The sequence below is a fragment of the Leucopleurus acutus genome, assembly GCF_964270905.1.
Source record: "Leucopleurus acutus genome assembly, chromosome: 8".
In the NCBI taxonomy this organism is placed as follows: Eukaryota; Metazoa; Chordata; class Mammalia; order Artiodactyla; family Delphinidae; genus Leucopleurus; species Leucopleurus acutus.
In genome coordinates, this window is record NC_139151.1 from 60,555,048 (window position 1) to 60,570,671 (window position 15,624).

At 42.6% G+C, this 15,624-nt stretch overlaps 2 protein-coding genes across 2 annotated transcripts; both read left to right on the forward strand.

Moving 5' to 3' along the window:
• Positions 1-352: 352 nt before the first annotated feature.
• Positions 353-1,128, forward strand: LOC309964999 (RNA polymerase II subunit A C-terminal domain phosphatase SSU72 like protein 3-like; the record flags this gene model as incomplete). Its single annotated transcript, XM_082844222.1, has 2 exons — positions 353-967; positions 1,071-1,128. The coding sequence occupies one exon, from the start codon at positions 353-355 to the stop codon at positions 935-937; it is 585 nt and encodes a 194-aa protein (XP_082700348.1). The 3' UTR covers positions 938-967; positions 1,071-1,128.
• Positions 1,129-2,851: 1,723 nt separating this feature from the next.
• Positions 2,852-3,436, forward strand: LOC309965455 (RNA polymerase II subunit A C-terminal domain phosphatase SSU72 like protein 3-like; the record flags this gene model as incomplete). Its single annotated transcript, XM_082844985.1, has 1 exon — positions 2,852-3,436. The coding sequence occupies one exon, from the start codon at positions 2,852-2,854 to the stop codon at positions 3,434-3,436; it is 585 nt and encodes a 194-aa protein (XP_082701111.1).
• Between the last annotated feature and the right edge of the window lie 12,188 nt (positions 3,437-15,624).

Here is a 15,624-nt window from a genome sequence, read left to right on the forward strand (position 1 = left end):
AGGTGCACCAACAGGGCTAAGTGGAGATTTCAAGACACACCCACGGGGTAAGCATACCCTTGTGGAGATTTAGACGTTCAGGTGATTTAACGACGGGATGGCTCTGATGACTGGATTGGGTTCTCTGGTCAGAGCCCACTATCCAAACCCAATCACTCAAGAGCTAAGCCAATCATCAATCAAGAATTCTCCTCCCACTGTGGGGAGGTGACTCCATGTAAACCCGGTTTCTGTTCTTTGACACTAACACAGGTTGGGAGAGCTGGACCCAGCCGGTCATCCTTCTGGCTTCAGAGTTCCCTCGGCCCCTGAAGTCCACTCGTCTGGCTGGGAGTCCCAAGGAGCTTCCATCATGCCCTCCTCTCCACTCAGAGTGGCTGTGGTCTGTATGAGTAACATGAACAGGAGCATGGAAGCCCACAGCATCCTCATGAAGAAAGGGTTCAATGTCAAGTCTTTTGGAGTCGGATCCTGTGTGAGGCTCCCAGGACGTGCAGGTAACCTCCCCGTGGTTTATGATTTTTCCACCACATATGAGCAAATGAGCAAGGACCTTCTCCGCAAAGATGGAGAACGCTATAGAAGCAATGGCGTCTTACACATCTTGGGAAGAAATGAGAGAATCAAGCCTCACCCGGAAAGATTTCAAGAGTGCAGGGATCCCTTTGATGTCATCTTCACATGTCAGGAGAGCATCTATGACAGGGTGGTGGCAGATCTGTGCACCCGAGAGCAGGAGACCTGTCAGCCTGTTCACGTGATCAACGTGGACATAGACGACACCCTGGAGGACGCCACTCTTGGATCTCTGATCATCTGTGAGCTCTGCCAAGGTCTCCAGCAGGCAGATGACATGGAAAGCAGTCTGGCTGAGCTTCTCCTGGCAGCAGAGGGGAAAACAGGAAGGAGCTTTCTGCACACGGTCTGCTTCTACTGAAGATCTTGGCTGGTTTGAACTCCTTCCTCGGTAAGAACTTGTGCCTGGACTTTTGGGCTAGTTGGTATTTTCTGTGAGAAGTGTATTCAAAACTCTTTTTGCTAAAGGACATGTGTATGATTTCTTTTTTCAGAGACACCCCAGCCAGGGAAGGAAGTGGGGAAAAGCATTTTATGGGAAATGGAACACGGACTACCACTAGGCATAAAACCCTTCCAACACTGGGGACAGCATTCGAGGTACTTTCCTTGGAAGAGACAATTCAGTGCTCACATAGTTCCATGAGGAAGTGAACATCCAGGAACTCCACTTCCAGATGAGCAAACCATGGCCGATCACCCGAGTCTCCCCCCTTCACCTTCTTCACATTATGTGGCACCAGTTAGTGTACTAGTCTTCAAGGGTTGGCTTAAAGAGGTATTTCTCAATTCTTCTGAAACATGGTCCTCCCCTCTGGTCTTGATTATAGTTTGAGCCCAAGATCTTGCTCTTCGCCATGTGTTAGAATGTTTCAGGTCTGGGTCACTGATGCTAATAAAAAAAAATTCATGCTATATGTAAATTCTGAGTACATTTTCATTTATGCCTGGTTTTTCCTACCATGACTTTTCTCTTACAAACATCCTGCTTCCCTTGTGCTCTTGAAGCTCTGCTTGGAACGAATTCCCAGGGACTTCTAAGGTCCAGCCAAGGCTCAGGACCCTCTGCTTTGAGACAGCTTCTCTCATGCTTTGGTGCACATCACAATCACCTGAAGGGCTTCGTACATCCCAGATCTCCAGGCTCGACTCCCAGAGTTTCTGATTTGGTGGTCTGGGGTCCAAATTTGCCTTTGTCTCACATTCCAGGTTGATGTTAAGGCCCTGGGTCTTGGATTCACGCTTTGAGAAGACCGAGTGCGTTTACCGAGGTAGGACTCTTTTCAATGTGACAATCACTATAATTGACAGAGGCGCAGGGACATAAAATCTGTGGCTTTCTAAATGGATGTTCATTCTGTACCATTTTGAAGTGACAGGACTGTCTCTCCTTCCTGTTTGGTGTCCCGTTCATGAGTTTTACCTCTATGACCTTTGCTCAGTCAACTGTGCAAACTAACAAAAGGAGTGGAACTATAAATGACTATTTCAGTATAGAATGGTCTGACAGAGCCGTACTTGAAGACATGGGAGAGCCGGTGGAGGCCACTCCAGTCCCTGGAGAATCATCATGAATTCAAGAAAATCAATAGAAGGATGTATAGTGTTCTTGTAACTCCTGAAACACTGTCAGCAGGGATGTTTTCCAGGAGTAGCTTTTTACACTGGTGAATCATTTTATTACTTTATAGGCAAAACTATAGGAATCATCCTGAGATTTGACACAATTACACTTCTAGAGTATCAGCTGATGAAAGGAATATGAAACAACTCTTGTAATTTTATGTAAAATTGACTTAAGTGTGAGCTTGGAAGTTTCAAACACGTTTTTCACAGGCATGTTCTCAAGTCACTGGAGGGGCTGGTGACAAGTTTTGGAGGACTCTAGGTAATTTGCCTAATATCAATCGTAGCCCCATCCACAGGTGCACCAACAGGGCTAAGTGGAGATTTCAAGACACACCCACGGGGTAAGCATACCCTTGTGGAGATTTAGACGTTCAGGTGATTTAACGACGGGATGGCTCTGATGACTGGATTGGGTTCTCTGGTCAGAGCCCACTATCCAAACCCAATCACTCAAGAGCTAAGCCAATCATCAATCAAGAATTCTCCTCCCACTGTGGGGAGGTGACTCCATGTAAACCCGGTTTCTGTTCTTTGACACTAACACAGGTTGGGAGAGCTGGACCCAGCCGGTCATCCTTCTGGCTTCAGAGTTCCCTCGGCCCCTGAAGTCCACTCGTCTGGCTGGGAGTCCCAAGGAGCTTCCATCATGCCCTCCTCTCCACTCAGAGTGGCTGTGGTCTGTATGAGTAACATGAACAGGAGCATGGAAGCCCACAGCATCCTCGGGAAGAAAAGTTTCAGTGTCAGGTCTTTTGGAATGGGATCCCTCATGAGGTTCCCAAGACTGACGCCCAAGGAACCAGTGGCTTATGACTTTTCAACTTCATGTAATATGATGCAGAAGGACCTTTCCTGTAAAGACCGAAAATACTACAAAGGGAATGGAGTCTTACACATCTTGAAAAGAAGTGACAGAATCAAGCCTCACCCAGAAAGATTTCAAGAGTGCAGAGATCCCTTCGATGTCATCTTCACCTGTGCGGAGAGATTCTATAACAGGGTTGTGGCAGATATGTGTGCCAGAGATCAGGAGACCTGGCAGCCTGTGCACGTGATCAATGTGGACATAGAGGACACCCTGGAATTAGCCACCCTTGGATCTCTGATCATCTGTGAGCTCTGCCAAGGTCTCCAGCAGGTGGAAGACATGGAAGGCAGTCTGGCTGAGTTGCTCCAGGCAGAGAAGGAGAAAACAGGAGGGAACTATCTTCACACAGTCTGCTTCTGCTGAAGATCTTGGCTGATTTCAGCTTCTTTGCAGATAAGAACTTGTGCCTGGACTTTTGGGCTAGTGGTATCTTCTGTGAGAAGTGTCCTCAAAGCCCTTTCCACTAAAGGCTGTCTCTATAATTTTTTTCAAGTACCCTTTTTTTCAACCCAGGGAAGGAAGTGGAGGAGAATATATTTCATGGGAAATGGAACATGGACCGCTAGTCGGCATCCAAAGCCTTCCAATTTGAGGGACAATGGTGTGGGTACTTGACTCAGAAGAAAGAATTCATGCCTCTCTCTCGCCTTGTCACAGCCCACCCTTCCCCCTCCCCATATCCTCAAGTCCGTTCTCTAGTAGGTCTGTGTCTTTATTCCTGTCTTACCCCTAGGTTCTTCATGACATTTTTTTTCTTAAATTCCATATATATGTATTAGGATATGGTATTCGTCTTTCTCTTTCTGACTTACTTCACTCTGTATGACAGACTCTAGGTCTATCGACCTCATTACAAATAGCTCAATTTCGTTTCTTTTTATGGCTGAGTAATATTCCATTGTATATATGTGCCACATCTTCTTTATCCATTCATCCGATGATGGACGCTTAGGTTGTTTCCATCTCCGGGCTATTGTAAATAGAGCTGCAATGAACATTTTGGTACATGACTCTTTTTGAATTATGGTTTTCTCAGGGTATATGCCCAGTAGTGGGATTGCTGGGTCATATGGTAGTTCTATTTGTAGTTTTTTAAGGAACCTCCATACTGTTCTCCATAGTGGCTGTACCAATTCACATTCCCACCAGCAGTGCAAGAGTGTTCCCTTTTCTCCACACCCTCTCCAGCATTTATTGTTTCTAGATTTTTTGATGATGGCCATTCTGACTGGTGTGAGATGATGTCTCATTGTAGTTTTGATTTGCATTTCTCTAATGAGAGGCATGGACATATATACACGACCAAACGTAAGGTAGATAGCTAATGCCAACTGTATTAGAAACTCAGGGTAGATAATGGGTGGCATTTATTACTAAAATCCTGGTATGATCTGTTTAATTAAATAGCTCATTAAATGAAATAAAACCTCTAATTTAAAGATAAGGTGTCTTTTCATTTGTGGTAGGGGATGCATATTACAAACGGATCCCCTTGGCTTCTTATTGTTCAAGCCATTTGAATTCCATGGAGAAAGCATTCTTTCCTAAGGAGAATTTTCTTTATGCTTAAAACATTCATCATTTTGAGTTTTGTGCTCCTCTGAAAGTGGATCCTTACTATTGGGAAGTAAAACACTCTTGGTTCTAATCAGCAGTGGCATCAAGTCCTGTGTGACATGCAGGAGAAAATAAAGGAGAGGTAGTTGGGTTGGTTGAATTAGGTTACTTGCTATGTCACAAAGTAGATGTCGACTTTCTTTATGGAGTGTAGGCACATTGGAGCAAGGTTGGACCTGTTGGGACTAGCTTGTACAGTAATTCCTGAGGATAAGAGTGGACCCAGTTGTAGGGTGGTGGCTCTGGAGAGGTGAAGTAGATATGGGACCAGAGAGATATTGGAGTTGAAATTACAGGACTTGCTGAAGAGCAGAGAGAGGGAGGAATTTAGAAGCACTCTCAATTTTCTGGTTTTCACCATAGGTGACCAGGTGCACGTACATTCATGTGGCAGTGCTGGTGGTAGGGCGGTGAGGGTTTCTTTCCTGGTAGATTCAGTACCCTTTATGATCAGTCTCTCCTCTGATGGTTGGTAGAGGGTCAGGATAGGTGCCAGGAGGGGATAATCCATTGAGGCTATCATTTCATGTGATGGGAACACCAAATTGAAGTAGATTTTTAGGTAGTTTTGGGTGTTCTGAAGATAGAAATGTTTTGTCCAGTTGATATTATTTTTGCTGGAAAATCCATTTTGAGGAAAATTTAGCATGTTGCTAATTGAGTTCCTATCTTTTTGGGCAAGTCAATGAAAATATGACAGATCTGTAAAATGTTGCAGGTGCTAAAATGTAGTGATTACAGTGATGAATTACAAAATATAAAGTGTATATGAAATAGATAACTAATAAGGACATAGCACAAGGAACTCTTTTCAACTCTGTAATGAGCTATATGGGAAAAGAATCTAAAAAAGAGTGGATATATATATGTATAACTGATTCACTTTGCTGTACAGTAGAAACTAATACAACAACTATATAGTTGTAAATCAACTATATAGTCCAATAAAAATTAAAAATAATATAATACATTTAATTAAAAAAACAAAATATAAAGTGTATGTGAATAAGTGAAAAGGAATGGGACTGGATTAAATAGATGGTGGAACATTGTTTGTCTAAGAGTCCTTATAGGCCATAAACATATAAAAGAGATTGGAAAGTTAGAACTTTAATGTTGGTGAATTTACTGTTTCAATTTTGATCTAGTGGTAGAGTTCTTGATGGAACTGTAGAAGTTGGTGTCTCTTGTAGAGTTAGAAAAATACAGTTGAGGGACTTCCCAGGTAGCCCAGTGGTTGGGACTTCACCTTCCAAGGTAGGGGGTGGGGGTTCGATCCCTGGTCAGGGAGCTAAGATCCCACGTGCCTTGCAGGAAAAAAGCCAAAAAATAAAACAGAAGCAAGATTGTAACCAATTCAGTAAAGACTTTTAAAAAAATGGTCCACATCACAAAAATCTTTAAAAAAAAAAGATGCAGTTGAGGAAGACGTCAAAACCCTGAACATTGTGGGCATTGAGTGGGTAAACTTTTGGTTGCTGGAGTTGCTAAGAATGAGAGCAGAAGGTGAGTTAAAGGTCACCTGGGAGGCTGCCTGGGCCCATGTTTCCTCCTGAACCCGTGCAGCACCGGGGGCTTCCTTGTGCGGAGAGTCGGAGACAGATTAGAAGGGGTGATTGGAACCCAGAGATCATTTACGTGGAGCTGTAGATGTTACCCACAGTGTTTCGCCAGGATTGTGAACTGCTGGCTATCTTCGGGTCTTACTCGTGGTGAGTGCAGTCCCAGGATGCCGTATCCTGATCTTCATCATTGGACAGTACTTTTACCAGTATCTTAGGATGCTCTTCATTGTGGCAAGTTCTTTCCAGCTTCAGATCCACCAAAATTGAGTCAGAATTTGGACCAGAAAGCTGCTAAATTCTCTGTGGTCCTCCGGGTGCTACATTAAAAAAAATCATTGGGTGGGGAGGATGGGGCTAGATCAGGTGTTAGTTAAATATGGTGAGAGAACAGTTGCCATGTGGTCTGAACACCACTGGTGTTGGTAGTTTTGCTAAATGGAGGGGAAGTTATGCTTGTAAATTGTAATTGTAGCTAACAGTAATATCGTTCTAACCATGAGGAATGGGAAACAAAGATTCAGATGTGCTGCTGGAAATACAGCAGTTTCTTGAGTAGACAGACATGGTTCCAGTAAAGACACAGAGGCAAATGGAATATTTAGAAGGTTGTTGAAGATGAAATGGCAGCATTTAGATGCAAATTGCTGTAAGATATGAATATACGTGTAACTAGAAAGGTTAGGTATGCCAAGGATGGCTTTGTGACTGTGACTGGGCACATGGACACAGCTGCAGGTGTGTCTGATCAAGTTTTATTTCTTAACCTGGGTGATGTTTGCCTTATAAGAATTTGTTAGGCCATTCATTTGTTTTGTTTTGTTTTCTGTATTTGTGTGTTTACAATAACAATTTTAAAAAGTCCAAAAATGACAGAAATACTTTATAATCCAAGAAGCAATAACCTCACAATATAAGTGTGTCAGTAGCTTCATTTGTAATTATTTTATTTCAGTTCCCTCACTTCCCAAGTCCAATCTACCCTGGTGTTGCTTCTTGATTATATATTCACCTTCTGACTGTTGTTCCTACTTTCACTTCACTGTAAATCCACTGGGCAGAGGATATAATACTTCCATCTCACTCCATTGGCCAAAGCAAGTCATGAGGCCATCACAGATGCAAGGGAGTGGATAATAGACTGTAGCTCATGATGGAGGAGTTGTCTTGTGTGGACAGCAGAGGGAAGAATTATTGCCATCCATTTGTGCAGATAGTCCCACTCGACAAACTATCAGATTGACAAATGTTCAATGACTTGACAATATAGTCTACAGGCAAGTCTGTGAGGAAAAAGTTACTTTCATACATTGCTGTTAGTAATGAAAGATAGTGTAGCCTCTCAAAGGGAATCTATCCACATAGGACAAAACTACAAATGCATTTACCCCTTGACCAAGGTAACCCTACTTGTGGAAATAGACAATCAGATCTTTCAATAGAATTATCCAACTGGAGAAGAGACAGAAAATACAGAAAAATCAAGAGACTTTCAAATACTGATGCAACAACGTCAAAAGGTCTAACATATGTGTTGTTGTTGGGATGTCGAAATGAAATGAGAGAAGGGGACAGAAAAATGTTTTGTAAGAAATAATTGCTGAGTATATCCAAATGTGGTAAAAACAATAAATTTACAGAGTCGAAAATCTCTGAGAACTTCAAGGACTTTAAAAACAAAGAAAGCTATGTGTAGGCCTCTGCAGATCAAACTGAAAATTAAGATAAAGTGAACAATCTTGAATGCAGTTAAAGGAGTTAGTTAGGCAAATGAAATAGAGACATGTCTAAGGCATCCAGACTCACACGTCTCCTACTAACTGCTAAGCTTGTACAATTCTATACCCTTAGACAACAGAGGTAAACATCAGTATTCATGACTCTGGAATTTGAAACTCATGTGAATTTCATTAATTGTTTTCATGAAGAATAAAACTTTAAAAACCATGAGTCCATATTAATTGTAGGTATTTATATTCCTGTTGTATTACAATAGGCCTGAAGCAAGGCTGGTTTACATGGTAGATGATTTATGTGTCAGATTATCTGGAGATGAAAAAGAGAGAAAAGGAGCTGGAGGAAGTGAGGAAGATGTGAAGTGGTCTTAGAGACCCAGCCCATTTAGGAAGAAGGTGAGGCTCTTGGAGACAGTTCTGTCCCTGGAGCCCTGGTGTAAGTGCTTTCCCTCAAGGGCTCTCGTGACAGAGGATAAACAGCCCAAATCCTGCAACAAGGTAAATTTCCTCTCCAATTGAACGGCTGTTCCTGAAGACTCAGTCGAAGGCTGATAAATGAATTATACACCTGCAGATGGGGTTGGTTCAAGGACGAAGGTAAGTGCTGGGCAGGTGTTATGTCCCAGACAGGCCAGAGGTTACAGGACACTTGGAGGCTGTTAATATGTGTGGAATGATAGTGACCAGAGACACAAATCTGGTTGGTTCTAGCAGAAGCTTCTGCTTCTGTATGTCTTCTTTGGAAGCATACATTGATTTACAATGTGCAAGTTTCCAGTGCATAGCAAAATACTCAGTTATAAGTGTATATGTATATATATTCTTTTTTATATTAATTTCCATTATGGTTTATTATAGGATATTGAATATATTTCCCTGTGGTATAAAGTAGGACTTTGTTGTTTATCTATTTTATTTTATTTTATTTATTTATTTATTTTTTGCGGTACACGGGCCTCTCACCGCTGCGGCCTCCCCCATTGCGGAGCACAGGCCCCGGACGCGCAGGCTCAGCGGCCACGGCCCACGAGCCCAGCCGCTCCGCGGCACGCGGGATCCTCCCGGAACGGGGCACGAACCCGCCTCCCCTGCATCGGCAGGCGGACTCTCAACCACTGCGCCACCAGGGAAGCCCTATCTATTTTATTTTTAAATTATTATTAAAAAAAACTGATGTATAGTGGAATTACAATATTGTGTTAGTTTCTGGTGTACAGCATAGTGATTCAGATATATATATGTGTGTGTATATATATATATACACACACACACACACACACACACACACACACACACATATAATCTTTTCCTTTTCTTTCTCATTAAAAGTATTAGAAGATATTGAATGTAGTTCCCTGTGCTATACAGTAGTCCCCTGTTGTTTATCTATTTTCTATATAGTAGTTTGTCTCTGCTAATCCTAAACTCCTAATTTATCCCTCCTAAACCCCCTTTCCCCTTTGGTAACCATAAGCTTGTTTTCTATGGCTGTGAGACTGTTTCTGTTTTGTAAATGAGTTAATTTTTGTTATATTTTAGATTCCACATATAAGTGGTATCATATGCTATTTGTCTCTCTTTGTGACTTACTTCACTTAGTATGATAATCTCTGGGTCCATCCATGTTGCTGCAAATGTCATTATTTTGTTCTTTTTATGGTTGAGTAATATTCCATTGCATATAAGTACCACATCCTCCTAATCCATTCTTCTGTCAATGGACATTTAGGTTGCTTCCATGTCTGGCTATTGTAAATAGAGCTACAATGAACATTGGGGGTGCATGTATCTTTTCAAATTAGAGTTTCCTCCAAATATAGGCCCAGGAATGGAATTGCTAGATCATGTGGCAACTCTATTTTTAGTTTTTTGAGGAACCTCCATACAGTTTTCCATAGTTGCTGCACCAATTTATATTCCCACCCACAGTGTAGGAGGGTTCCCTTTCCTGCCCACCCTCTCCAGCATTTATTTTTAAACATTTTAAAGATGGCCATTCTGACTGGTATGAAGTGATACCTCATTGTAGTTTTGATTTGTATTTCTCTAATTAGTGATGTTCAGCATCTTCTTATGTGCTTATTGGCCATCTATATCTCTTCTTTGGAGAAATGTCTATTTAGCTCTTCTGCCCATCTTTTGATGGGTTGTTTGTTTTTTTGTTATTGAGTTGTATGAGCTGTTTGTATACTTCGTAAAGTAAGCTTCTGTTGGCTGTACGGTTTGCAGATATTTTCTCCCATTCTGTAGGTTGTCTTTTCATTTCATTAATCGTTTTATTTGCTGTGCATGTTTAATTTTTTTTTTTTTTTCCGGTACCTGGGCCTCTCACTGTTGTGGCCTCTTCCGTTGCGGAGCACAGGCTCCGGACGCGCAGGCTCAGCGGCCATGGCTCGCGGGCCCAGCCGTTCCGCCGCATGTGGGATCTTCCCAGACCGGGGCACGACCCGCGTCCCCTGCATCGGCAGGCAGACTCTCAACCACTGCGCCACCAGGGAAGCCCTGTTTAGTATTTTTGATGTTTGTTTTGTGACCCAGGATGTGGTTTATTTTGTTGTATGATCTCCAAAATCTTGAAAAAATATATTCTGCTGTTGATGGATGGACTGATGTATACATGTCCATTAGAATTTGTTGGTGGTGTTATTCAGGCCTTCTCTATCTTTGCAGATTTACTGTCTATTTACTGTCTAGTAGTTGTATCAATTAGTGAGAATGGGCTATTAAATCCCCAATTATAAATGTAGATTTGTCTGTTTTTCCTTATAGTTCTATCAGTTTGGGGAGGAGCGTCAAGATGGCGGAAGAGTAAGACGCGGAGATCACCTTCCTCCCCACAAATACATCAGAAATACATCTACACGTGGAACAACTCCTACAGAACACCTACTGAACGCTGGCAGAAGACCTCAGACCTCCCAAAAGGCAAGAAACTCCCCACGTACCTGGGTAGGGCAAAAGAAAAAAGAAAAAACAGAGGCAAAAGAATAGGGACGGGACCTGCACCAGTGGGAGGGAGCCGTGAAGGAGGAAAGGTATCCACACACTAGGAAGGCCCTTCGCGGGCGGAGACTGCGGGTGGCGGAGGGGGGAAGCTTCGGAGCCGCGGAGGAGAGTGCAGCAACAGGGGTGCGGAGGGCAAAGCGGAGAGATTCCCGCACAGAGGATCGGTGCCCACCGGCACTCACCAGCCCGAGAGGCTTGTCTGCTCACCCGCCCCGGCGGGCTGGGAGCTGAGGCTCGGGCTTCGGTCGGAACGCCGGGAGAGGACTGGGGTTGGCTGCATGAACACAGCCTGCAGGGGGCTAGTGCGCCACGGCTAGCCGGGAGGGAGTCCGGGGAAAAGTCTGGAGCTGCCGAACAGGCAAGAGACTTTTTCTTCCCTCTTTGTTTCCTGGTGCGGGAGGAGAGGGGCTTAAGAGCGCTGCTTAAAGGAGCTCCAGAGACGGGCGCGAGCCGCGGCTAAAAGCGTGGACCCCAGAGACGGGCATGAGACGCTAAGGCTGCTGCTGCCGCCACCACCAAGAAGCCTGTGTGCAAGCACAGGTCACTATCCACACGCCCCTTCCGGGAGCCTGTGGAGACCGCCACTGCCAGGGTCCCGGGATCCAGGGACAACTTCCCTGGGATGAACGCACGGCGCGCCTCAGGCTGGTGCAACGTCACGCCAGCCTCTGCCGCCAGCAGGCTCGCCCCGCACTCTGTACTCCCTCCCTCACCCCCCACCCCCCGGCCTGAGTGAGTCAGAGCCCCCGAATCAGCTGCTCCTTTAACCCCGCCCTGTCTAAGCGGGAACAGAAGCCCTCAGGCGACCTACACCCAGGCGGGGCCAAATCCAAACTGAACCCCAGGAGCTGTGCGAACAAAGAAGAGAAAGGGAAATTTCTCCCAGCAGCCTCAGGAGCAGCGGATTAAATCTCCACCATCAACTTGATGTGCCCTGAATCTGTGGAATACCTGAATAGACAACGAATCATCCCAAATTGAGGAGGTGGACTTTGGGAGCAAAGATATATTATTTTTTCCCCTTTTTCTCTTTTTGTGAGTGTGTATGTGTATGCTTCTGTGTGTGATTTTGTCTGTATAGCTTTGCTTTCACCATTTGTCCTAGGGTTCTGTTTGTCCTTTTCTTTAAACAAAAAAACAAACAACCCAATCCAAAAATGGGCAGACCTAAATAGACATTTCTCCAAAGAAGATATACAGATTGCCAACAAACACATGAAAGAATGCTCAACATCATTAATCATTAGAGAAATGCAAATCAAAACTACAATGAGATATCATCTCACACCGGTCAGAATGGCCATCATCAAAAAATCTAGAAACAATAAATGCTGGAGAGGGTATGGAGAAAAGGGAACACTCTTGCACTGCTGGTGGGAATGTGAATTGGTACAGCCACTATGGAGAACAGTATGGAGGTTCCTTAAAAAACTACAAATAGAACTACCATATGACCCAGCAATCCCACTACTGGGCATATACCCTGAGAAAACCATAATTCAGAAAGAGTCATGTACCAAAATGTTCATTGCAGCTCTATTTACAATAGCCTGGAGATGGAAACAGGCTAAGTGTCCATCAACAGATGAATGGGTAAAGAAGATGTGGCACATATATACAATGGAATATTACTCAGCCATAAAAAGAAATGAAATTGAGCTATTTGTAATGAGGTGGATGGACCTAGAGTCTGTCATACAGAGTGAGCTAAGTCAGAAAGAGAAAGACAAATACCGTATGCTGACACATATATATGGAATTTAAGAAAAAAATGTCATGAAGAACCTAGGGGTAAGACAGGAATAAAGACACAGACCTACTAGAGAATGGACTTGAGGATATGGGGAGGGGGAAGGGTAAGCTGTGACAAAGCGAGAAAGTGGCATGGACATATATACACTACCAAACGTAGAATAGATAGCTAGTGGGAAGCAGCCGCATAGCGCAGGGAGATCAGCTCGGTGCTTTGTGACCACCTAGAGAGGTGGGATAGGGAGGGTGCGAGGGAGGGGGACGCAAGAGGGAAGAGATATGGGAACATATGTATATGTATAACTGATTCACTTTGTTATAAAGCAGAAACTAACACATCATTGTAAAGCAATTATACTCCAATAAAAATATAAAAAAAAATTTTTCCTAATAATTATTTTTAGTTTTAATTATTTTATTTTATTTTACTTTATTTTATTTTATCTTCTTCTTTCTTTCTTCCTTCCTTTTCTTTCTCACTTTTATTCTGAGCCGTGTGGATGACAGGCTCTAGGTGCTCCAGCCAGGCATCAGGGCTGTGCCTCTGAGATGGGAGAGGGAAGTTCAGGACACGGGTCCACAAGAGACCTCCCAGCTCCACGTAATATCAAATGGTGGAAATCTCCCAGAGATCTCCATCTCAACGCCAAGACCCAGCTCCACTCAACGGCCAGCAAGCTACAGTGCTGGACACCCTACGCCAAACAACTAGCAAGACAGGAACACAACTCCATCCATTAGCACAGAGGCTGCCTAAAATCATAATAAGGCCATAAACACCCCAAAACACACCACGAGACGTGGACTTGCCCACCAGAAAGACAAGATCCAGCCTCCTCCACCAGAACACAGGCACTAATCCCCTCCACCAGGAAGCCTACACAACCCACTGAACCAACCTTAGCCACTGGGGACAGACACCAAAAACAATGGGAACTATGAACCTGCAGCCTGCGAAAAGGAGACCCCAAACACAGTAAGTTAAGCATGATGAGAAGACAGAGAAACAGCAGGTGAAGGAGCAAGATAAAAACCCACCAGACCTAACAAATGAAGAGGAAATAGGCAGTCTACCTGAAAAAGAATTCAGAATAATGATAGTAAAGGTGATCCAATATATTGGAAATAGAATGGAGAAAGTACAAGAAACGTTTAAAAAGGGCCTAGAAGAACTAAAGAGCAAACAATGATGAACAACACAATAAATGAAACTAAAAATTCTCTAGATGGGATCAATAGCAGAATAACGGAGACAGAAGAACGGATAAGTGACCTGGAAGATAAAATAGTGGCAATAACTACTGCAGAGCAGAATAAAGAAAAAAGAATGAAAAGAACTGAGGACAGTCTCAGAGACCTCTGGGACAACATTAAACGCACCAACATTCGAATTATAGGGGTCCCAGAAGAAGAAGAGAAAAAGAAAGGGATTGAGAAAATATTTGAAGAGATTATAGTTGAAAAATTCCCTAATATGGGAAAGATATTCTTTTTAAATATTCTGTTGTCCATCTTTATTCTACAAGTAATTTAACCTCTCTTTATTATTTTGTAACTCTTTATTTCTTTGTGTCACATTGGGACACATTTTTCTAATCTATCTTTAAGTTTCTAATGATCTCCTTAGCTCTATCTAATAAGCTGTTTAACCAATCCATTGTTTTAATGTTCTTAATTTCAAGGATTGCATTAAAAAATTAAGATATTATTTTTTAAGAGTAGTTTTAGGTTTATAGAAAAATCGAGTAGAAAGTAGAGAGAGTTCCCATATACACCCTACCCCCTTCCCCCTCCTTTGATCAGAGAGTTTCCCCTATTATTAGCATCTTGCATTAGTGTGGCACATTTGTTACAGTTAATGAACCAATACTGATACATTATTATTAATGAAAGACTGTAGCTTATATTAGGGTACACTCTTTGTGTTGTATAGTTTATGGGTTTTGAAAAATGTATAATGACATGTATCCACCATTATAGTACTATTCAGAATATTTTCAATGCCCTAAAAATCCCTGTTTGCCCCTATTTATCCCTCTCCTGCTCCCTCAAAATTCCTGAAAGCCATGGATTTTTTTTTTACTGTCTCCATAGATTTGCCTTTTTCCAGAATGTCATAAGGTTGGTATCATACAGCATGTAACCTTTACAGAGCACCTTATTTTGCTGAGTATAATGCTTTTAAAATTCCTCCATGGCTTTTTGTCTTATCTCACTTCTTTATATTGCTGAATAATATTCCATTGTTCGGATGTACCTGAGTTTGTTCATCCATTCACCTGTTCAAAGGCATTTTGGCTGCTTCCAAAATTTAGCAATTATGCATAAAGATTCTGTAAATGTCTGTGTGCAGGTTTTAGTGTAGACATAAATTTTCAGCTTCTTTGGGTAAATACTAAGAAGTGTGATTGCTGGATCATGTGGTAAGAGTATGTTTAGCTTTGTAGGAAACTGCAGAACAGTTTTCTAAAGTGTCTTTACCATTTTCCATTTCTACCAGCAATGAATAAGAGTCCTATTGATCCACATTCTTACCAGCATTTGGTATTGTTAGTGTATTGGATTTTAGCCATTCTGCCAGGTGTGTAGTGGTAACTCATTGTTGTTTTAATTTGCATTTCCTTAACGAAGTATGATGATATTGGGTATTTTTTCATATGCTCATTTGACATCTCATTGGACCTTCCTTACCAGGACAGCTATTGGTTAATTTATCAACATTTTCCTCCCCAGACTATACAATCACTGCAAGTTTTAGCCCAAATAATGCTTTGCAGGTTCATGACTATGAATGCTCAGGCTAACCTTTCTTATTGGTGTCCAGAGAACAAATGGAGGGATTATTACTTGACAGGAGAGACAGTTCCTCAGCAAGAAG